The sequence below is a fragment of the Dendropsophus ebraccatus genome, chromosome 4 (genome assembly GCF_027789765.1).
Source record: "Dendropsophus ebraccatus isolate aDenEbr1 chromosome 4, aDenEbr1.pat, whole genome shotgun sequence".
NCBI lineage: Eukaryota > Metazoa > Chordata > Amphibia > Anura > Hylidae > Dendropsophus > Dendropsophus ebraccatus.
In genome coordinates this window covers 24,867,791-24,892,644 of record NC_091457.1, presented here as the reverse complement: position 1 = coordinate 24,892,644, position 24,854 = coordinate 24,867,791, and the positions used below count along the sequence as shown (strand labels likewise).

General features: G+C 45.5%; 2 protein-coding genes across 5 annotated transcripts in view; both read right to left on the bottom strand.

Annotated features, from left to right (window-relative positions):
• LOC138787953 (sperm-specific sodium:proton exchanger-like) overlaps window positions 1–760 on the bottom strand; it is a 53,445-nt gene extending 52,685 nt beyond the window's left edge. For all 3 annotated transcript variants that reach the window (XM_069965282.1, XM_069965283.1, XM_069965284.1), the window contains exon 1: window positions 565–760. In XM_069965282.1, coding sequence (XP_069821383.1) covers window positions 565–697 — 133 coding nt within the window. In that variant the 5' untranslated portion in view covers window positions 698–760. The remainder of the gene's footprint in view (window positions 1–564) is intronic.
• Window positions 761–4,841: 4,081 nt separating this feature from the next.
• LOC138789515 (galanin peptides-like) lies at window positions 4,842–24,018 on the bottom strand. Of its 2 annotated transcripts, XM_069968193.1 has the most exons (7): window positions 23,815–24,018; window positions 22,357–22,437; window positions 14,789–14,843; window positions 14,126–14,197; window positions 9,096–9,182; window positions 7,154–7,231; window positions 4,842–5,042 (listed from the first exon to the last, which is right to left on the bottom strand). In XM_069968193.1, exons 1-7 carry the CDS (start codon window positions 23,905–23,907, stop codon window positions 4,981–4,983), a joined length of 528 nt encoding a protein of 175 aa, XP_069824294.1. In that variant the 5' UTR covers window positions 23,908–24,018; the 3' UTR covers window positions 4,842–4,980. The 2 variants fall into 2 exon arrangements, with proteins under 2 accessions (XP_069824294.1, XP_069824295.1); XM_069968194.1 differs by lacking the exon at window positions 14,126–14,197 and having other exon boundaries at window positions 4,846–5,042; window positions 23,815–24,017.
• Between the last annotated feature and the right edge of the window lie 836 nt (window positions 24,019–24,854).

Genomic DNA, 24,854 nt, shown 5'->3' with positions numbered 1-24,854 from the left:
GAACGATCAGCCGATTGATAGCCATATTAACTCTTCACCTATTGTCTATGTCACTATAATTACCACAGAAAAAGACTGTTCATGAACAGAGAATAGAGACATGGGGTTCCTTGCGGTGGCTGTATCAAAATGAGAAAATCCCCACCAAAACTTCATCCCCATGTTATAGCATAGATACAGCTCCTATGCCTGCACCTACGCGGTACCTAATACACCAGTAAGATAGAACTGCCGTTTTTACGAAAACAACCTAATCTATACGCCCCTCCACCCCCCTAATCACGTCCTCCTCTATGAGCTTTAATGGACAGTTAGACCCCTAAAAACCAGGGGTTGTTTTTGATGAGATGTAACTTTAGGTTAGAGATATTCCGCCATTTGCCTGACATCTCAGATATAGAAGGCAGTAGGTAAGCATTGGTTGGGCTTGGCCAACATAAGGGAACACTGTGGGCCACAGTGGTAGAATTGCCTGAAGTCATTGGGCATTGTTATTGGTCTGGAGGATTGGTGGCATAAGTAGCTGCCATCACTGTGGTTGATATAAAGGCCTTGCATGATTACCTCCCACAATGCAGGCCCCAAACATGGGGATGAATATCTCTGGCAATCCATGTGACAATAAATGTCTGGAAGCAAATTCCTGATCGAATGTAGAATCATTGCTTTGTGTAGCAGGCGCTGTGATATTGGCCATTTTTATGTTAATATGGCCGCGCGGTTATACTGATCATTTCAAACATTAGTTGAGCTCAGTGCTGATTGGTTACCGCGGTGATGTTTTTTTTTTCTGTAAAACTTTATTGATCTTTACTGGTTATGGTTGTGTTACAAATCTGGACGTCTTCCCTGCTCTGTACCATCAGTGCATACAATGTAATTCAGATCCTAGATTAATAGCTCTTGCATTGCCCAAATAAATGTATACAATGCCCACAAAGTGCCATATATATGCAAACACACTACCCAGACCAGCGGCCTGACATGACAGCTAATCTATGGTGCTTAGGTTTGAAAGGTCAAAGAGGCGTGGCTGGGGCACTGTAGTGCTCTGGGCTGCAGCGCATTTCCCCGTTCTCTATCGCTGATGGTGAAGATTGGAGGAAGACTGAGCTCTAGTACTTTCACTATGACATGTTGGTAATGTGCCTAAAGTATCTAGTTCTAGTACTCTAAAAGTATCTAGTTTTGCCTCGACAACCTCTCCATGCCCTGTGTGGACTGCGTTCCTCTATACCCAGTGTGGACTGCATCCCTCCATACCCAGTGTGGACTGTGTCCCTCCATAGTCAATGCTGACTTTGTCCCTCCATACCCAGTGTGGACTGCGTCCCTCCATACCCAGTGTGGACTGCAACTTTCCATGCCCAGTGTGGACTGCGTCCCTCCATGCCCGGTGTGGACTGCAACTTTCCATGCCCAGTGTGGACTGCGTCCCTCCATGCCCAGTGTGGACTGTACTTCTCCATGCCCAGTGTGGACTGCGTCCCTCCATGCCAAGTGTGGACTGCACCTCTCCATGCCCAGTGTGGACTGCGTCCCTCCATGCCCAGTGTGGACTGCGTCCCTCCATGCCCAGTGTGGACTGCACCTCTCCATGCCCAGTGTGGACTGCGTCCCTCCATACCCAGTGTGGACTGCACCTCTCCATGCCCAGTGTGGACTGCGTCCCTCCATACCCAGTGTGGACTGCATCCCTCCATGCCAAGTGTGGACTGCGTCCCTCCATACCCAGTGTGGACTGCATCCCTCCATGCCCAGTGTAGACTGTACCTCTCCATGCCCAGTGTGGACTGCACCTCTCCATGCCCAGTGTGGACTGCGTCCCTCCATACCCAGTGTGGACTGCGTCCCTCCATGCCCAGTGTGGACTGCGTCCCTCCATACCCAGTGTGGACTGCGTCCCTCCATGCCCGGTGTAGACTGTACCTCTCCATGCCCAGTGTGGACTGCATCCCGCCATGCCCAGTGTGGACTGTACCTCTCCATGCCCAGTGTGGACTGCGTCCCTCCATACCCAGTGTGGACTGCATCCCTCCATGCCAAGTGTGGACTGCGTCCCTCCATACCCAGTGTGGACTGCATCCCTCCATGCCCAGTGTAGACTGTACCTCTCCATGCCCAGTGTGGACTGCAGCTCTCCATGCCCAGTGTGGACTGCGTCCCTCCATACCCAGTGTGGACTGCGTCCCTCCATGCCCAATGTGGACTGCGTCTCTCCATACCCGGGGTGGACTGCGTCCCTCCATGCCCAGTGTAGACTGTACCTCTCCATGCCCAGTGTGGACTGCATCCCGCCATGCCCAGTGTGGACTGTACCTCTCCATGCCCAGTGTGGACTGCGTCCCTCCATGCCCAGTGTGGACTGCGTTCCTCCATGCCAAGTGTGGACTGCACCTCTCCATGCCCAGTGTGGACTGCATCCCTCCATGCCCAGTGTGGACTGCGTCCCTCCATGCCCAGTGTGGACTGCACCTCTCCATGCCCAGTGTGGACTGCATCCCTCCATGCCCAGTGTGGACTGCGTCCCTCCATGCCCAGTGTGGACTGCACCTCTCCATGCCCAGTGTGGACTGCGTCCCTCCATACCCAGTGTGGACTGCGTCCCTCCATGCCCGGTGTAGACTGTACCTCTCCATGCCCAGTGTGGACTGCATCCCGCCATGCCCAGTGTGGACTGTACCTCTCCATGCCCAGTGTGGACTGCGTCCCTCCATACCCAGTGTGGACTGCATCCCTCCATGCCAAGTGTGGACTGCGTCCCTCCATACCCAGTGTGGACTGCATCCCTCCATGCCCAGTGTAGACTGTACCTCTCCATGCCCAGTGTGGACTGCACCTCTCCATGCCCAGTGTGGACTGCGTCCCTCCATACCCAGTGTGGACTGCGTCCCTCCATGCCCAATGTGGACTGCGTCTCTCCATACCCGGGGTGGACTGCGTCCCTCCATGCCCAGTGTAGACTGTACCTCTCCATGCCCAGTGTGGACTGCATCCCGCCATGCCCAGTGTGGACTGTACCTCTCCATGCCCAGTGTGGACTGCGTCCCTCCATGCCCAGTGTGGACTGCGTTCCTCCATGCCCAGTGTGGACTGCGTCCCTCCATGCCCAGTGTGGACTGCGTCCCTCCATGCCCAGTGTGGACTGCATCCCTCCATGCCCAGTGTGGACTGCGTCCCTCCATGCCCAGTGTGGACTGCACCTCTCCATGCCCAGTGTGGACTGCGTCCCTCCATACCCAGTGTGGACTGCTTCCCTCCATGCCCAGTGTGGACTGCGTCCCTCCATGCCCAGTGTGGACTTCGTCCCTCCATGACCAGTGAGGGCTGCACCCCTCCATGCCTAGTGAGGACTGCACCTCTCCATGCCCAGTGTGAAGATCGATCAGGACTTGAACTTTAGCAGTACACTTGAAAGTGGTCGTTTCAAGCTCAGACCAATCAGACTCATTGCAGGAGGTGGGCTCCATTACCGACTTCTGTAATCAGTTGCATCAGGCAGCCAGCCGGGGAGTGAAGCTTGTAGCACCTAACTTGGTTATAACTAATGATCGCAGTGGGTCAATGCTGCCATAAGAAGACCTGCTGAGGGATCAACGCTGCTATAAAAAGAGGGATTGAGGGAGTCAATGCTGCCAGTGAAATTGGTTCTCAGAAGGTTGGTGCTGTCAGTAAAATAGGTGCTGAGAGGGTCAGTGCCGCCACTAGAATAGGTGCTGAAGGGGTCAGCACTCCTACTAGTGGGGTAGGGGTAGAAAGGCGGTAAAAACAACTAGCTAGGTAGAGGGGTAGGAATGGGACTGTGCACTGTGGTGTGGATTTGTTGCTGGTGGAGAGGGTGTTATTTCTGCACTGTGGTGTTGATTTCTAACTGGTGAAGAAGTCCTTATTGCTGCACTGTGGTGTTGATTTGTTGCTGGTGGAAAAGTCCTTATTGCTGCACTGTAGTGTTGATTTGTTGCTGGTGGTGAAGTCCTTATTGCTGCACTGTGGTGTTGATTTGCTGGTGGAAAAGTCCTTATTGCTGCACTGTAGTGTTGATTTGTTGCTGGTGGTGAAGTCCTTATTGCTATACTGTGGTGTTGATTTCTAACTGGTGGAAAAGTCCTTATTGCTGCACTGTAGTGTTGATTTGTTGCTGGTGGTGAAGTCCTTATTGCTATACTGTGGTGTTGATTTCTAACTGGTGGAGAAGTCCTTATTGCTGCACTGTAGTGTTAATTTGTTGCTGGTGGTGAAGTCCTTATTGCTATACCATGGTGTTGATTTGTTGCTGGTGGTGAAGTCCTTATTGCTGCACTGTGGTGTTGATTTACTGCTGGTGGAGAAGTCCTTATTGCTGTACTGTGGTGTTGATTTCTAACTGGTGGAGAAGTCCTTATTGCTGCACTGTGGTGTTGATTTGTTGCTGGTGGAGAAGTCTTTATTGCTGCACTTTGGTGTTGGTTACATAGTTAATAAGGTTGAAAAAAGACAAGAGAGTAATTTGTAAAAAACAACATGTATGTGTTAGCAACCATTGGGAACAAAGTGACTCAATAAGACTGTCCCCCACCATGTGTAAGTTACACCCCCTCCCTTTAATATAGCATGTTGGGTATTGTAATCCCTGTGAATTGTTGGGTGTTGTAGTATAGTAGAATAATTTTTAGTTTAAAATTTTATATTTTTTTAAAATATCCAAATGGCTCTCATCTGAAAAATGTTTCCCACCCATGCCATAGATGTCCCTGTGGATGCACAGCAGGTTTGTGAACAGATCCACGGTGCCGATATAACGGCCACTTAATGATACGTCTATGAATAACATCCAACAGCAGCTGCTATTTTTTATTGTATAGCTTCATTTTACTTAAGCAAAAATACACTGTAATATCATTGGAATATATTTATAAGAGGATCTTTATGGACATTGAGTGAAAACATTGATTGGATCGGTCGTCTCATCATTATACAATCAAATACAAAGGATTTCTATTTTCATGACTGGTTTGTTTCTTCTGAGGATGTCAGAGAAGTTAAGTTTTCAAGTGCGCCGGACTCTGGAAGAAGGAAAAGAAGGCAGATTAGGCGATGGGGACAATGAGTATTGATGTGACAGTGAATCAGTTATCAGGACAGACATCAGACATCACTGACACCTTCTCTCAAATGTGAACTGGTACCTTAAAATACCATTTAGGAGTGGAGTGAACTATATGTGCTTTTCACTAAGTCTTAAAAATGTCTTAAGGTCCCCATATATACGCAGGCAGCGGGTTAGGCCGTCAGTATGTAGTGTATGGGGGGTCTCCTGTAACTCCACCAACATCCTCTGTGGTGGTTGGGCAGAATGGAAAATCATGGCCCAACCCCTTTGTTCTTGGAGAGATTACCCCTCCCCATAGAGAATAAAGGAATGCTCAGCCATGCCGGACGTTCATGTGTATGATGAGGACGGGAGAGATAGCTGTCAGCTGAACAATTCTTGGACATGTTTAGATAATGTAATGTATGCAGTCTAAGGATATGTTCACACAACGTATATTTTCGTAAAAGTACGGCCATTGTTGCCGATTGCACCAACGGGCGTGATTAATACAAAAATATACGTTATGTTGCCGTCTATGGAATCACGGGTCACGAAGCGGCCGGTGTCATACAATGTGTGAACATAGCCTAAGAATATGAATGAACATATAAAAAATAGAAAATATACTGAGATCATCATCATCTATGTATTCGGCTTTATGGTAAAATCGTTCCGTAATCAGTTATATAGGGCCAACATGTTCTCTCACTGTGACTGTTGGTGCCCAAATGGATTAGCTTTTGTTATCAGAGACTGGTATTGTAGATCTGCACTTCTTGCTCGGATGCCATTCATTTCAATGCTCTCATTCTGTACTCAGCCAGTGGCTACAATCCATGCTTCTCGATTTGAACCAAAACCTTAAAAATGTCCCAAACATAGTCACTTGCTGAGTACTCTTGGGCCATTGAAATAAATGTGCTACGTCCCCATATGAGCAGAAAATAGGTCGCCTTTTTGAAAGTTTCATGACATATCTGTTCTTTAAAGGTACAAATTGTGGTGTGAGCCCTGTCCTACTGTAAATGTGCTGTGCCCCAGGAGGATTCACCCCGTTCCTGCTACTCCTACTCACATGTCACATGTAAACCAGTTGTAAAGTTGTAGTAGTTGAAAAGTCGCTAACACTAGTGTACACTCTAGCCCGGACCACGCTTAAATGGCTACATCTGTTAGCTTTGTGTAACACTAACAGTCATTAGCTTCACAGTGGGCTCAAATTTAGGAAAGTCCATGCACCATTTTGAAACAGCTGTATGTGGATGGATACCTGGCCTTGTTTTTTCTCTTGTCATCACATTGACTTATAGGGCCACTTAATATGGTGTTTTTGGTGGTTTTCCTTCAGGAGCCACCCCTTGGCAGGGCCCTTCCCGAAGGGATATCTGGCTAGCCCTGTGTTTCGAGACTCTTAAATGAGGCTCCACAGGCTCTTCTTATGCATATTCATGTTTCCCAGGGGGCAATGCACCTAACATTTTCCTGCATTAAGCGCTTTAACTAGCAGCCGGCAGTATTATCTTTGGCTGGTCTCCCTGAGATCAGTGATCTGTTTCTCTTATGCCTTTACTAGGTATTGCTCCCACCTAGCCAGAATCCAGTTCCACACTGATGAGGAGCAACACCCCTGAGACAGCTGTATGTGGATGGATACCTGGCCTTGGTTTTTCCATTGTCATTACATTGATTTATAGGGCCACTTAATATGGTGGCTTTGGTGGTTTCCTTACAGGAGCCACCCCTTGGCTTTGTCCTTTCCGGAAGGATATCTGGCTAGTCCTGTGTTTCGAGACTCTTAAATGAGGCTCCACAGGCTCTCATTTTGCATATTCATGTTTGCCAGGGGCAATGCACCTAGGATTTCACTGCATTGAGCGCTTTAACCAGCAGCCGGCAGTGTTATCTTTGGCTGGTCTAACTGAGATTAATGATCTGTTTCTCTTATGATTATGATAAATATGCCGAATTGAAAACCCATTTGTAAATGCAAAGACCACATATACACACAAAAACATTTACACCCTATTGTGTCCAGGCAGAATTAAGCTTTTTAACTAGTTTGTATTAGAACATGACACTTACCTTTCAGGTGTAAATACGTTAAAAATTCAACCAGTGTGCGCAGTACGTTGTCCTCAGACAGGGTTCTAAAAAAGTTTCCTGGAAAGGAATATTAAATTGTAGTTAAAGAAGTAAAACATTTGGGAACATTAGAGTAGTGAGTTACAGTACATGGAGCAGGGTATTTTTCTATATTTTGGCCCATGGTACAAACTAATTTTTCATTTTCAGTAGTCAGTAGCCCTGATAGTTATATTCTCCAAATTTATTGGGAGTTGAAGGCTTGTTAATGAATGTATTACATCTATCCCTGTGCCATAATCTTGCTAATTTTTATGAGTAAATTTTCCAGGTTGTGATAGGCCACACCCCTCCCTCTAAGCCCCACCCACTATAAAAATATGGCGCACATGATAAATTCCCCCTACATGAATGCTGAGTTCAGGATCCTTGTGCATGGCCTGGCCCCATGCATAGTTATTATCAAAGGAGTGCAGAAGAATATAGCATACTGCAGAAGCATATATCATATCTTCCCTGTCTGCCCTAGTTCTGAAATCACCAAATACCTATGTGTTTTTTGTGTTTGCGGGTCGCTTCCTATGTCAGATAATGACTGTGCTCAGTACTGGCTCAGAACTACAATTCCCAGACTGCATTGCTTTCTACAAGGCCACCCAGTGCTACTGCAGAACCTTGCTCTACACAGCACACTCTCTCTCTACAAAGCAAGTCGGCAGCACCTGCTGTATTCACTCCTCAGCACAAGGCAGCATGCTGCAAACATACCTCATACTTCCCTATACGTCCCAATAAAAATATATATGATTTTTGGATATGATATGGAGATGCCTTGTTACCTATCATCAATACTGTGAATATCCCACTCATATATACTCATATGGAAAGTAGTAAAGTAATATATGTATTTTCAGATAAGCCTCACACAGAGTCAATCTTATAAACCTCTAGTACAATTCCATGACACTGAATAGAACTAATGACATCTGGTTATTATTTTCCGCATTGTAAATCAGATTGCGTCTCCCATAACCGGGGTCACATTCAGGTTAAATAGCCTCTATACTTTTCTATTGTATTTCAGCATTTTAATTATCCCATTATAACAATAACCTCTTCATTAGTTTGGCTCCAACTTTCTTCTAAGCTATATGTGCTGGGACAAAGCTATGTGTCGGGGAGCACCGGATTGTACTGAGGGTCATTAATAGTGTGAAAAACTGAGAAAAATCTGTAGGTCTGTAATGAGAAAACAGAGAAAAGGCGATAGTGGGGAGGGTGACTTCATCTTCATATCTTATATATGACTACTGAGTGTATAAGTGTCTCTCTATGCATAACCTTAAAGGGGTATTCCAGCTAACGATTTCAATATCCACAGGTAGTGGCATAGCTACAATGTAGGAAGACCAGGCAGCTGCTATGGGGCCCAGGCTCCCAGGGGGCCCATAAAACTATTGGAAGATCTCACTTTTTATAATAGCCCATGCAAATGCTGAGAGTGTCAGCAGTATATAGCAGGAGTATATCACTGGCTGTGCTGATTTTCAGACATCGGGGGCCTGAGTGTTCTGCCTCCACTCTGTGAGTAGATGACCAGGTGAGAAATATACTGTGTATTGGTAGTGTAATATACAGTGTATTAGTGCAAAATACTTCCTGCCATAGGCTGGATCCATGTTTTCCGGTACTCCCTAGGGCTGCATCCAACTTCTGCAGTTACTGTAAATCAAATGCTGCACAGTCAGGTACGGACGGACCTGAGCACTCATCTTTACTGATCTGAAGGGTTTGGCCATCAGTTTTTATCACGCTGAATACGTTTTATTTTTTATATTTTAGTTATAACTGCAGGCTGTGGTTTCATTGGCTGACACTAGGGGGCGGTGGTTAGCTGTCAGTGATTTCTAGGTTCCAACAAAGCTGTAAAATGTTTGATTACCTGACTTCACCTCCTCTTCTAGCGGTAGCTCACGTTTCCCAGCTAATCCATGTTTGTCATTAAAAGATCTATGATTATCTACAGCATCTGGGAAAGAAATGAATAGGAGCAGTTACTTCCTATACCGTAGCTTCAGGACGGCCTGGCTGTATATGTAAGACAAAGCATAAACAATATAAATCATTTGCATAATGTAATAAGCAATGCATTGGCTATGAAGATGTACAAGCAACTGGCATTGTGCAAGGGTAAGCAGCTGCATACAGGTAACCTAGAGAACATCATAGATCTGCCAGAATAATGATAATCATCCTTTGAAATAGGATCTAATAGAGTAAAATGACAGATATCATAATGTTCTTCTCCAGTCTTCACCAGTGAAGCATATTCTACATATTAGCATTAAAGTAATATAATATAATATAATGCCGTGCCCCACCTGCTTTCACTGGTTACATCATTGGCGTAGCTACCATGGAGGCAGACCACGCATCTGCTATGGGACCTGTGGGGAAGGGGGACCTGGCAGGGCACGTGGTTTGCCTCCATGTTACTAGTGGCACTTTCTGCTCACTTACCAGCAACAGCGCCAGCTCCCCAGCAGAGTCCACTGCCGCTGCATGCACATCCCCCTCCCCCCAGAGTTTACATGGCCACCCCCTGCAAATTCCGCTCCCACACTCACCCCTTGGACCATGTGCATGGCCGCATTCTGCACATCCACCCCAGACAGTGACACGGCAGCTGCCTGCACACCCCAGCTCCCCCCCCCCCCCTTCTGACAGTGACAGGGCCATCCACAGCCGCTGTCTGCGCATCCCACCCGCACAAATGTCTACCATCCTTGGCCACCACCTGGACTTAACTTCCATGCCCCCTAACCACCCCCCCCCCCCCCCCCCCCCCCCCCCCCCGAAAAAAGAGACAGCTGACAGTAGGGGGCTGTGATGTGGGGACCAGTGCAAAGTTATATGAATTTGTGCATAAGTGGTGGTGGTGGTGGTGGGGTCTCCATACAGGATTCATGGGCCCCGTACAGTTTCTTGCTATGGGGCCCCATGAATCCTAACTATGCCTTTGGGTTACAACTATTTGGTTACTGCATAAGAAGCAGCTCCTTACATTGCTACTAAACACATTGCAGTGGTAATAAGAAAATACAAAAGGAGAATCCATTAGCAAATTAAGGATCGGTTTTCCTTAAATCTTGTCCTTAAGAACCTCTGCCAAGCCATGAGATTTACTATACAGGTTCCTTGTACAATCCCCCAGGCCCATATTGATCACATATTAGTAGACTTTTCCACCAACAAGCCAATTCTGTATAATCCCCTTTGGGTTACAAACACACTTGCCGGATCTGCAGCGAGTCCCCTTGCTGCGTATTCTTTCAATGGAAGACAAAATCGCAGCAGGGATGTACATCCCTGCTGCGATTTTGTCTGCAGCCCGCCCCATTAACCCCCCGGCCGCCAGACATTATACATTACCGGGTCCCCGTTACTGCTTGCTTCGGGGTTCCCGGTGTCTTCACGGCCCGCCTGGCCAATATCCTGGCCGCCCCACTGCAGCCCCGATCGCCCCCGGCCGTACGATTGCCCCGCAGCCCCCGGCCGCACCATTGCCACCAGCCCCCGGCCGCACGATCGCCCCGCAGCCCCCAGCCGCACGATCGCCCGCAGCCCCCGGCCATACAATTGCCCACAGCCCCGCAGCCCCCGGCCGCACGTGCGATCGTGCGGCCTGGGGCGATCGTGCGGCTGGGGGATGCGGGGCGATCGTGCGGCTGGGGGCAATCGTGCGGCCGGGGGTTGGTGGCAATGGTGCGGCCGGGGGCTGGTGGCGATCGGGGCTGCAGGGGGGCGGGCAGGATATACATTACCTGATCCCGGCTCCTGCTTGCTTCGGCGGGACCTGGCACTGCCCCGCCGCAGCGCACTGATTGGCCGGGCGGGCCGTGAAGACACCGGGAGCCCCGAAGCAAGCAGGAACGGGGACCTGGTAATGTATAGTCTCCGGCGGCCCGGGGTTAATGGGGCGGGCTGCAGACAGTTTCTCTGCTATTGAAAGTATAGGGCCGGGATCTGCAGCGAGTCTCGCTGCTAAAACGCAGCAAGGAGACTCGCTGCAGATCCGGCAAGTGGGTTTGTACCCTTAAGGAAATCTTGACCTTTAAAAGGTGAAGTCTGGTGGATTATAAAATCCGGCGGCAGGCAGGGGGAAATTTTAGGAAATTACCTCTCCCCATGCCCGCGGTGAGTGGTGGCGGCTGGTCCCGCTGCTCACCGTGGGCACAGGGAGAGGTAAGTTAGTACTTGTAATCAATTTTTCCCCTGGCCCTGAGGGCTGCCAAATTTTATAATCCATAAGACTTCTCCCTTAAAGTGACACTGTCCCCCCCTTTTTGCTTTATGACATCTCTACACAGGTGTAATGGGTAAATTTAGCAGTTTCATACCTTATTTTACTGTATATGCTACATCATGGTGCTTGTTCTAATAAAAAGTGATCTTTTATCAAATGCAGATTGTGCTACGTTGGCCCCGACCCTCCATGACGTCATAGGCACATAGGCCCCTCCCCCTTCCCAACCATTGGAACAGGCTGGCCTAAAGGTCTTGCCAACGATGGCACTGTGGGGGGGGTGGCGCTATTGCCGTGGACATGTGTCTTTTTTTTAACCGTACTGACTATGTAACTATGTAACCCTTTGTCCTTCTCCCATGTTGTTGTGCCTAAATAAGTGCACACTTTACGTCTATGACAGGCAGAGAAGATAGTAACTACTGTGCAGGGGCCAGTTCTTCTCTGCTTGTTAGGGAAGATAAGTATGCCACAGCGTCTGCTCCTCGGACAAGCAGAGAATTCAAGGACCACAGCAGATCCTGTTCACCAGCAGAGATCCCTACTGCAAAACAGTAAATAATCTGCACATACAGAGTGTAGAAGGTGGGAGCACTGAAGGGTGAGGAGGCTGAACACCAGGTGGCGCTCTAATAAGGTATATATTGATAAAATCTACACGTCAACATGTCTAACCTCTTAAGTCTTCTGTTCGCACCTGTTCAGACCTCAATGTGGTGCTCTGCCCATAAAGTAAGGCAGAAACTGCGCTTTAGACCATGATTTAGTGAGCTTGCTTCCTACCAGTCTGAACTGATTCCAGCACTGTGTAGTGATTGACAGTCCCTTTCTCCACCAGTCGGTGCTCTCTGTGGTCTGGATGTCAGAGGGGATGCTCCAATCAGGCCCTGGACCAGGACTCAGACAGCTCATAAGAAGTTCACTTGTGCTCTTGGACATTGCTTGAGATTTGTCTTTCATAGCCAGAGCTGGTGTTTCATATTGCATTGTATTGCTTGGTGTTCTGACCTCTTTGACTGTGCTTTTTAACTCCGTTTTACCTGCTGCTTTTGTACCATTTTCCTATCTCCCTGACCCTTCTTTATTGTGTTTGTCTGTCCTGTCTCGTTCTGTGTTTCACTTATCCAGCATGGGGCCCGCACCCAGTTGTCGCCGACCACCTAGGGTCGTGGCGGTAAGTAGGCAAGAACAATCTTGGGGGGGGGGGGGGGCTAAAACTCACACTATCTGTCTGTATCTGTCACCCATCCAGGTTCTGAGTTCCCTTACATTAATTTTTTATTATTTACATTCACATATTTATAATTAATTACAATAAATGAATTCATCGGATAACCACTTAAATGGACTATATAGTGTGTGTAGATGAATGGATGATGAACCTTGGACTTCCTAATACAAGAGGGAAGGCATACAGTTTGCTCTGACTGCACCTAGTACACTCCATAAACCTCTCATTATTAAGGGTCTAACCATCCTGACAATGTGATTTTATGGTACCTTTAATTTTACGTGGAAATTTAGATTATTTTTTTTTAAAAAATTGAATGTTTAAATGTAAATTTCTCGTTTCCTATTAATAAAGTTAAATTATTTATACTATTTTTATCTATTCTTATGCAGCTGGAGTGAGCGGAGATCTCCCACATCCCAACACACTTACTGTACAGTATATGCAGTGTCAGCCGGAGGCCTTGGCTCTGTATATTGTGCGGTGGTGGCTGTGGGTTACTGCCGCTCAGCTCCCATTCTCTTCTATAAGATATTAATGGCTTACCCTGAGGATAGGTCACCAGTATCTAAAATTGGAGACCCTCTTTAACCTTTTTATGACCACTGAAACGCACATCTTTTACAGTGGCTCAGCCTTTATTGAATATAGAGCGGGCTCAGACCACTCTAAAAGCGTCAGCTGTATCTTACAATTAACATCTGCCTTAAAGGGGAACTCCGGTGTTTGTTTGTTTTTTCATTTAAAGCAACTAATTTCCGAAAGTTGTATGGATTTGTAATTTTATTCTTTTTAAAAATCTCCAGTCTTCCAGTACTTATCAGCTGCTGTATGCCTCGCAGGAAGTGTATTCTTTCTAGTCTGACACAGTGCTCTCTGCTGCCACCTCTGTCTATGTTAGATACTGTGCAGAGCAGGATAGATTTTCTATGGGGATTTGCTGCTGCTCTGGACAGTTCCTGACATGGACAGAGGTGGCAGTAGAGAACACTGCGTCTGGCTGTAAAGAATACACCACTTCCTGCAGGACATACAGCACTTAATAAGTACTTGAAAACTTAAGCTTTTTAAATAGAATTAAATTACAAATCTATATAACTTCCTGACACTAGTTGATTTGAAAGAGAAAAAAAATCGCCAGAGTTCCCCTTTAAGGGCCAGTAGACAGAATCCCGCCGCGCTCAGTGTGCTGCTTTGAGTGAATGGGAGAGCGTGCGCTCGTCCGATTGCTCTTCTCTCCGCTCAAAGAGCTAACATGTTAGTTCTTTGAGCGGAGAGTGGCGGCAGTGGACAAGCGCGCGCCCTCTCATTCACTCAAAGCAGCACACTGAGCGCGGCGGGATTCCGGGAATTACGCCGTGTTTACTCATTGTGAACTGGCCCTAAGGATTATTTTACACTCTTACTTAATACGGCCCTTTCCTAACCTACTTACATTCCCCAGGAGACTCTTCTCTTCCCATTACAATGGGATTTTTCTTAACCAGTAAAAGATGATCAATACGACCTGAAATAAAGGATGATGGCTGTTAGCCAGGTTAACCAAGCTGGCATCTGGCAGTAACAGACCCACATTATGCCACTTCCAGCCCGCTAATGAAAATGAACGCCGGAGATTCAATGCTGTTTAATAAAAAAAAAGGGAATTAAAGTGCTGGAACATTCGGACATTGTTGGATGCGTTTATCGCTACGTATCGCTATGTACATTGTAGATCCACAGACACTACTGTACTGAGGTGTGTAGATGCACAGACATAGTATGTCCCAAGATGTCATAGTATGTCCCAAGGCTGGGGATGAATTACAATACTAGAAGCAATGTTGGAGCCCTAAAGAGCCTCTTCACATCCCGGCTAGAATTCTAAGGATTTAAAAAGTTGGGTTTTCACCGAAGGTTACATTTTATGGCATGAGAGATTTTTCTAGACCTTCTGCTAGAAATCCTATGGAGGAGCTAGTATTCCGTTTCTCTGCAGACTGAACAATGGAGAAGAGCGCCTACAGTAGAGGGACACTACATAGAAGGTTGAGGCCTCCTTAAACCTACATCGATCTCAGTTTTAAAATTCAAAATCTAAAATAATTCTACTACTTACGTGGTCCTAAGAGGTAACCCGCACTATTCAGCGTCCAGCCACGTTTCTCTTTCCCCTGTGAAAGCAAATATTAATAAATGTCATTTTTTTCATCCGTTTTTACAAGGTTTAGGCCACCTCCGACTTGGATTAGTTTGGATGGTTCCTGTCAGCCTCTCCAAGCAGCAATACAGATACAGATACATATACATTATGTATTCTTTCTTAGATTATCTCTAAACCTAACATATCCTGAGATGTATGGTGAGAGATTACCAACAAGATCTGGTGACACTCCATTATGAGATGTATGCAGTGGCGTAGCTACCATAGAGGAAGGCCACGCAGCTGCTATGGGGCCTGGGGATGCATAGGGAAGGTGAGAGCCGTCCTGTGGCCTTCTGCTTAACCCCTTATGTACTGCAGTGTGTAACTGACCCTTCTAGTGCACCCCTCTTAGTAAGACCCATATGTGACCAATTAGCGGGAAGTAATGTACATGGTAAGTACCTCCTCTTTATCAGTTTAGCTGGGAGCACATGGAATAAGCTTTTAGATCTGTTCACACTAGGTGTTGGCTGCTGGCCACTGCCTCTGCTGCCCGTGTCTGTGGGGCGGTGCGGCTCTGGCGGTGGTTGCTGGACCACTGGGCCGCTCCCCCTGTGGGCACTGGCTTTGCGGCAGTGGTTGTCGCCGGCGAACACTGCACCATGGCTAGAGTAGGGACTCATGTGGATTAGAAGACCTGCACGTGGTACATGAGGCAAAATGGGTTGATCAAATTATAGTAACTTCTGATGTTGGTTTTTAATGTAGCTCAGGGATGTCAAATACAGGCCCTCCAGGCTGCTGTTGCAAAACTACAAGTCCCATCATGTCTGGACAGCCAAAGCTTTAGCTTTAGCTGTCCAGGCATGCTGGGAATTGTAGTTTTTCAACAGCTGGAGGGCCTGAGTTTAACACGTCTGATGTAGCTGATCAAGCTTTAGTATCAACCATGGGTGTGATGTGCAGCCATTTCTGTGTTCTCCAGTCTTGTGCATTGTAAGTGACCCAATGCTGTAACATAAAAAAAGGGATAAAAACAGAAGACAAGGAGATCGCTGCTTTAGTGCTCTGATAACCCCTGCTGCTGCAATCAAGTAGGAAAATGTGAAGATCTTCTTTATGCAGAGGTCAGGGGTTATCAGTGTACAAGCAATGAATCAGAAGTCCCCTTGTCTTCTTCTTTTTAACCCTTTTTTGTGTTGCAGCATGTAAGTTAACTTTGGGTCATATACACACTGCAGTACATAAGGGGTTTACCAGAAGGTAGTCTTCTCCTGCATCTATGTATTTAACCATAAGGACACCTAACAGGTCCTTATAGTTAAATACAGTAGACTGACAGAGCAAGCAGCCATTGGCACACTGCTCTGCCAGTCACTCTTGTGGCTGCAGCCAGGATTCTGCCTCTGGCCATGAGAGATTTTATTTTTTGGCACATCACAAAACATATATATTGCCCCATGAATCCTAATAACGCCCCTGGATGCATGTACAGTGAAATCGGTAAATAAGCGAGATTTCTTAATATGAACCCCCAATGTCGGTGATCAGATGTCTTCCAGCTCTCCTCGCCCGCAAGCTTCCCATTTGCTTCCCTCTGACCCCTCAATTAACCCCTTCACTGATAGCTGCTCCAGGCAGCCAACACTGGTACCAGCAAGTACCAGCACCAGCAGGTTTGCAGCCCCCTGGGAAGTTGTGAGTGGAGGGAGCGTTAACCCATTAACCCCTTCTTTACTCATATAGTGTTCATTATTGATACAGAACACCTTACCTTCCTTATGTTTGAGTCACTGTGACTCAAACTGAGAGCACAGCACAGGCACAGCAGAGTGACATGTAATGTACACACAGGGATAGGGGATCGGCATGGGGTGGAGATATCAAACAACAAAGGGTAATTATATGAGTGTCTCACAGTTTTTTTTGGTATCAGCCTTCCCTGCTGCTCATTCTAGTGATCGATCAGGGTCTGAATACTCAGACCCCAAAAGATCATAACTTTTCACTCTCTCTGACATGGCAAAGTGACAGGTACACTTTAAATACCTTGACTCCAGTGCAGTGCAATAACTACAATTACATGTAAGGCCATGATCACACAACGTATGTGTTGTATAAATCACAGACGTTATTTCTATCGTTATGGCCGTTACGTTGTATGTAAATAAATGGCCGCACAGAACATTTTAGTTCACACAATGGAGCGTGTGGCTCTGGCCGCACGCTCTATTGTGTGCATCGGTGAATTGGGATGCGGGCGCACACAGGTGCGCCCGCATCCGAATTTGGCAGAAATGAAGATCATCTGATCGGTCCTGCAGTACCGTCCGGGATGGTCTTCAGTAATACCGGCCGTTCTGTGATCCGGTTATGTCACAGAATGGCTGATGTTACACTTAGTGTGAACATGGCCTAACAATGTACAACTCTTATGCTCCTCTTTTCTAACCAGGATCTGCACTTATTCTAATGATCTTATTATCAATAGCTAAACAATATAAACATAATTTATTCGTGACATTAATAAAATATAGTACAGGAACACTGAATGATTGTCCCTTTACAATCTAGTTGGCTGGAGTTTTATTGTGCTTCTCTGGACGGACGGCGGCAGAGGCTCTCAGGATTTAACTGTATTAGCTGTAATTATTGGCGGAGTCTGGAAGCATTTGTATAAGACATGCCCATTACACACTTTCCTATATAAATATCTGCAATCCAAAGCAATGAATAATTTGTGAGGGGTTCTAATCAACTAGTGCCAGAAAGTGCCAGAGATTTGTCATTTACTTCTATCAAAAAATCTCCAGTCTTCCAGTACTTAACAGCTGCTGTACATCCTGCAGGAAGTGGTGTATTCTTTCCAATCTAGAGAGGAGGGGAGGTTTCTATGGGGATTTGCTACTACTCTGGACAGTGTCGGACTGGGGTACCTTGGGCCCACCAGAGAATTTGATTCTAGCGGCCCACCCTACATAACCAGATATAAACAGCGCCAAACCTTTCACATTATTTTAGCAACTGAGCTGTGTATGGGACCAGAGATGCTAGCTCACTGCTAGTAACTTGTCAGAGGTTGCAGATCCACACTGCTGGTCATTTTCTGTGTAGATAAGATTGCACAAATCACACTGACTTTGCCCTAGGACTTTTAACCTCTTTGAAACACTTAAGATGCCCATACAGTTGTATAGAATGGCATAGCATGGAGCTAGGAGCCCTGTGGTCCACCATAGACTTTTGCAGACTGTGGGCACTTTGATTCTGTGGTCTAAGAGAATCAACACAGATGGGATTAATGCCCTAATGTTATCCCAGCCTCCTGACACTAGCATTAGCACTAGGGGGCACTTACTGTATGTGGTGGCACTAGTGTCCAGTTGCTGTGTGTGGATGTAGTAAGTGGGCAGATACCATGTGCGAGGGCACAAAAGGGTCACTTTGTATGTGAAAGAACTGAAGGAGCACTTACTGTGTGTGAAGGTACTACCGGGGCAATTACTGTTTGTTGTAGCACTAAGGGGGCACTTACTGAGTGTGAAGGTACTACCGGGGCAATTACTGTGTGTTGTAGCACTAAGGGGGCACTTACTGTGTGTGAAGGTACTACCGGGGCACTTACTGTGTGTTGTAGCACTAAGGGGGCACTTACTGTGTGTGAAGGTACTACCGGGGCAATTACTGTGTGTTGTAGCACTAAGGGGACACTTCACTGTGCTTGGGACCACTTTAACTGTTTCCGGAGCAGTATTAATGCATGTGGTCACAAAGAGGGAAACTGTTTCAGTGTCAAGGTACCAAGGCCCCTGTGTCCCCCCTCCCCCCTCCTCCCACAGCTCTGGAGAAGGGTTCTGTCCTCTTGGGAACGTTCTGCTTCACTGAAAGTTCCCAAGAGCACAATGGCTTCCATTAGTATTGAAATAACCAGCTCTCTTTATTGACCTGCCACCCCACCAAATTATGTTATTGGGGGAGAAGAACCTTGGTAAGCCATGTGACAAAGTATCCAATGGTTGTGTGTAGAGATGAGCGAACCTCAAGCATGCTCCAGTTCATCCGAACCCGAGCGTTTGGCATTTGATTAGCGGTGGCCGCTGAAGTTGGATAAAGCTGTAACGTTGTCTGGAAAGCATGGATACAGCCAATGACTATATCCATGTTTTTCCACATAGCCTTTGGGCTTTATCCAACTTCAGCAGCCACCGCTAATCAAATGCCGAACGCTCGGGTTCAGATGAACTCAAGCATGCTCGAGGTTCGCTCATCTCTAGTTGTGTGTAATTGGGAGTAACTTCCAGAAGGACAACCATCACTGCAGCCTCCACCAAACTGGGCTTTATGGCTGAGGGTCCAGAACTAAGTCACTTCTCTGTAAGACACATTAAAGCCTTAATGGAGAAGAGCACCTAAAGGCAGGGGCGCCATAAAGACAGGGGCCCCATAGCTTTTCAGTGCCCCCCCCCCCCCCATTCCTCACTGACCGCTAAGCCATCAAGTCTAGTCATAACTGGCGAGCACTTGCGGTTAAAGGGACATTAGCAGAACCCGGGAGGCCCGCTTGACCAGCTGGTGCTGCAAAAGATGACAGCTGAGGGTGCCCAGAGTATTGAAGTGCTATGGCTGCTTCAATGGTAGTTACGCCCCTGCCTAAAGGACTCTCAGACTGAGAAACAAGATTCTCGGATTTGATGAAACCAACTTTGTGGCCTCGATTATAAGCGTCATGACTGAAGGAAACCATCATCTGCCCAATAGCATCCCTACAGTTACATGATGGTGTGGGGGAAAGGGGGGACTGATCAGGGGTAAGAGAAAGCTGAATGGGGCAACGTACCTTCTAACAAGACAATGCCCCAAAGCACACAACTTGAGTGGCCCTCAGTGGCCCAGCAGCCAAAGTCGTGACCTGAACCCAATGAAACATTTCTGAAGAGACCTGACAATGGCTCCATTGCTGACCCCCTCCAACCTGACAGAAGGGAGAGGATCTGCAGAGAAGAATGGCAGAAATGCCCAAATCCAGGTGTAAACCTCGTGGCCCCGTAAGTAAGAAGATTGAGGGTCAGAATCGCTGCCATAAGGGCTTTATATAAGTGCTGAGTAATGGCTTTGAATACTGATGTTGACGTGAAATTTGAGGTTTTTCTGTTTAAATAAACTAGCAAAGATTTCTAACAATCCGAGTAAAGCCGACTGTACCTGCGCCTGTTGAAAGGATTGCGCAAAAATCTTCACCTGCTCCATAACAGGTGTACCTTTTTGCATGGTTTATGAATGTTTTCAGGCATAAACCATTATCAATTAGACAAGGGAGCAGACGATGCTTCTTCTTCGCCTTGCCGTGCTCCCCACCCCTACCTGCCCTTTAGGCAAGTAGGGGTTACGATTGGTGCATGGCGCGAAAAAGGTAAAAATCTACCCCTTTTCCATGGCGTACACAAGGAGCACGTTAAATAAATGTGCTCCATAGTTTATATATACCTTATAATATATGTAAATATGTTGGTATTGCTATATACTGTATACACCAGCCCGAACACTACTGGTGGTCGGTAACCTAGACAACGAGCTGTCAACAATGGAAGGGAAAGAGGAGGAGAAGGAGGAAAGTATGCTAAATGCCTGAAATTGCAAAAATATTTCAATTCCTAAAACTATAACTATATTAGTTGACAGTCCACACAAAAAGCATCTGCCACTGGTAAATTACACTGACCACCCGCTTTAGGTTTTCAACTAGTCAGACCAGAACTAATGGGCTTGGACTTAGGTGAGTATATAGCAGTCTACTATTGTATCATTGAAAAGAAACCATTGCGGCACTCACTAGCATGTCCCTCATTAATCTTCTTTATTGAGCAGTGTTCACATTGCAGAGACATGCAGAAGTACTGCGGAGACACCATCACGTGTTTCTGAGTTTCAGTGAGTTAGCCAGCCCTTCCTCTGGGAAGGAACAACCAAGCCAATGGGGGTCTCCAGTCAAGGAGACCACCTTCCAAAAAGCTATAACCAAAAAATGACAGAACTTGCGAAATACCTCAGCTAGGTATACATCCACAGACAGTTGTTTCGGGGTATTTGCCCCTCATCAGTTTGGAGTAGTATTCTGACTAATGGGGGGAAAGCCTATTAAGTGAAAGAGGATGATGGTTGACCTCAGGGAGATCAACCAAAACACTTCAGAGACACCATCACATGTTTCTCAACATCAGTGAATCTAGAAACATTGCTCCTTGGGAAATATCAAATATTCACTGATGGTGTCTCCATGGTGTTTTGGTTGATCTCCCTGAGGTCAACCAGCTTTCTTGTATGCAGTTACTAGGCAGTGATCCCATGAGCCACAATCCTGCTCCACACTGATGAGGGGCAAATACTCTGAAACAGCTGTCTGTGGATGGATACCTTGCTGAGGTCCTGTCATTTTATGATTGTGGCCTGCTGGAAGGTGGTTTACTTGACTGGAGATCCTCCTTGACGTTGAGAAACACGTAATGGTGTCTCTGCGGTATTTTTGCATATTTCATTTCCCAGGGAGCAATATTCCTAGATTCACTGACTTAGAGAAACATATAATGGTGTCTCCGCAATGTTTTGGTTGATCTCCCTTAGGTCAGCCATCATTCACATTGCAGAGACAGACTGTCACAATAATGTGAACACTGCTCAATAAAGATTAATGAAGGACATGCTGGTGATGATTGAGAATATCCCTTGACTTTACGCCAAAACAAGTAATCCTGCAAACAGGTGCCCTAACACCAGGTGGCACTGTGGAAATGATCTGCTCACATCACTGATCTTTCCTCAATGTTAAAAGGAGTATTGAGGCTACAGCAAATAAAGCTTACTCATAATGAAAAGTAACACAGTTTTCAGTCTTTTAACCTATCTGCTTACAGTAATTCAGTAGGAACCTTCATTGTTTATTTTTAGTGGATAACAACTAGGGATGAGCGAACCGGCTGAGGTTTGGGTTCGTATGACCCTGAACTATCGGCTTCTGAGTCCCGCTGTCTGCCCGCTTCGTGGAGAGGGTGGATACAACCTTGAGGACCCCCTGGAAAACTGGGATACAGCCATAGCCATAGGCTGTATCTCAGTTTTCTAGGCGGTCCTCAGGCTGTATCCACCCTCTCCACGAATCAGGAGATCATACGAACCCGAACCTAAGCCGGCTCGCTCATCCCTAATAACAACCTGTTCTGGACATGTTCACACTGAAGGACGGCCTTTTGCAGTTATTGTATAGTTATTGTCAGGACTGTGTCTTGTAAGAATATGGGATACTAAGTTACTAAATATCACATGCCGTCAATAATCTTGGCTCCTGGGTAGGGTGACCATCTTATCATAGATGATAAGATTTTGGCAGGTTACATCATTAGACCACCCTGGGGGTCATAACCGCTGACCTAGTTGGATTTTCTTAGTTGTGTTTCCCCTCAATATAAACAGAAACCAGAACAGTATAATAAATAGCATAAAAAGCAATTAGAGTACCTGTGGTCTACTAGAAACCATCCAATACTTACTGTTAAGACTAGCCCGAACGTTTGTGAGATGGTGGCACACATTATTAGACATACCAGCAGGAGACTCGTACACTTTTGCATCTGTATTAGAAAATCAAACGTGTAAGTAATAGAGTCAAGAAAAGTATAAGTCACTTTAAAGATGCGATTAAATGTGTGAAAGTAAATGAATGAGACGTATATATATATATATATATATATATATATATATATATATATATATATATACAAATACCAGGTTAACAAGGAGCAGATGGAGCATATTTCTTAACCTGAGCCAAAAACTCAGTGTATTTCCCACCTATAATTTTTGGGGGACATGCCCCCCCCCCCAGGTATAGGGCTGCATATACGACCTGATAATGTATACTACAACTGATACAATCTATATTTTTTATATTTTATGAAATAACTTTTATGTCCCGGACATTCAATCAGAGTAACTAAGAGATGTCTGAAAATAGAAATTTTAATTGCTTCTAGTTTCCTCATGATGATCCTCCTCTCCCAGTATACCAGTCTGTCAATTACTTTACTATTCATGTTGTTTTTTTTTGTTAATTCTGCATCTGTATGTTTGGCACTTAAAAATAATAATAATAATAATAATAATAACAATAATATAAAAAAAAATTGCATTGTGAACTTCAACACTCTCCTTTGTTATGAGTGTATGATATACAGTGATACCTATTTACGTGCATCAAAAAGTGTCTGGGGTAAGGGGGGGGGGATTGGTTCTTTTTTGAGGAGGTTTCAAGGTAATTATAATCATGGGTGTATTGAAATAGTAATAGTAAAGGAGATTTGATTTCTTAAAGAAAAGAAATCATAAAATCTAAACATTCTGCAGTAAGTAAATTACTAGTAACAGTCGTTGTATACAAGGCAAAAGATAGAAAGAAAAAGAGAAAAAGAAAAGGCAAAAGAATGAAGAGTGAAGCAAGAAGATAGAAGAAAAAGTGAGAGAAAAGTAAAAAAATGTATGAAGTGTAAAAAAAGAACAAGAAAGGAAGAAAGAACAAGAAAAAGAAAGAAAGCAAAAAAGAAGAAAAGGGAAAAGAAAGAAAGAATGAACAGGGAAACAATAAGAAAAAAGAAAACATGAGAGAAAAATGAAGAGATTAATGAAGAGTAAAAAAAAAAGATGAAAGGAAGAAAGAACAAGAAAAAGAAAGAAAACAAAAAAAGATGAAAGAGAGAATGAACAGGGAAACAAGAAGAAAGAGTTAGAGAAAAATGAAAAAATGAATGAAGAGTTAAAAACAAAAAAAGAACGGAAAAAAGAACGAGAAAAAGAAAGAAGAGGAAAAAAGAACAAGGAAAAAGAAAGAACAAAAGAAAGAAAGAAAGAGAAGAAAGCAAATGAACAGAAAGATGATTGAACATTTATACAATAAAGAATAAAAAGCATAAAATCAATAAACTGTAACAAAGACATAAAGAAGAGTAACAAACCTTGAAGTGACTTGCGGATGTGTGCCTGCAGTTTCTCTGTCTGGTGTCTGGCAGTGGAGTGCTAGGAGTGCTACAGGTGCTCCCAGCTGGCATACAGGAGGAGTTGTGCTCTGCAGACTTGTCCAAGAAAAAAACACAGCAGGAATCTCACTGCATTGTAGGATAGGCGAGTCTCCCCAGGGCGTTTGGTGCAGCAGCCGTGGGGATTGGCTATTTATGGTCAGCACCGGCTTGGTATGGACTGGGGGGGGGGGGTTATGTGATGGAGTCGGACGTCACTGGATCATTTCCACTCCACAAGTCACTGCATTAAGGGAGGGCAAAAATTACAGCAATTCAATTAAAGGTACTTTGAAGCAATATGAAGGCAAAAGACAGATAACAGCCCTGGTAATTACCTGTGATTATGGCCGGGGTGGACAGTTTGTACCGGTCCAAGAAGCTTCATCCTACTTGCCTCCTCTTCTTCGGCTACTTTATTCTATGCACACAGGGAAATGAATGGGAATATTATAAAATATCGCTCCGTAGCCGGTTATAGACATTTCAATATGTTTATGCCCAATGCCCGGAATAAAAAGCATAAATGTGCTATTGATGAAGGAAGGGAGGAATAAGCCATGAATAATAAAGACATTATACGCGGCTCCAGAAGAGCGTCATCACATCGCAAGGAACATCGCGCTATAAAGATTGGTGACTTACAGAAAACGTCAAGAACCATGACTGTAATGGATGACCCAAATGATGGCAATAAAATAAGGACGCAGGCGTAATGGCGTCATGTACTGGAACTGCTGATATGATTATAGTATCTGGAATTTTTGTTACTGGGGGATTTGTGCAGATTATCGGTTTGTATTTAACTTAATCACCAAATACGTCCATGAAGAATGTCCGTTCCACCTCCATCCAGTGGAGTTAACTGATGTCCTGGTCATCCTGCAAATGGCATTCTGCTTATTAGAAGTGGTCAGTCTGTTTCCTAGAAATGCAGGATGTGGGTGGCAGTCATTATCATTATGTGCTTATACCAAATC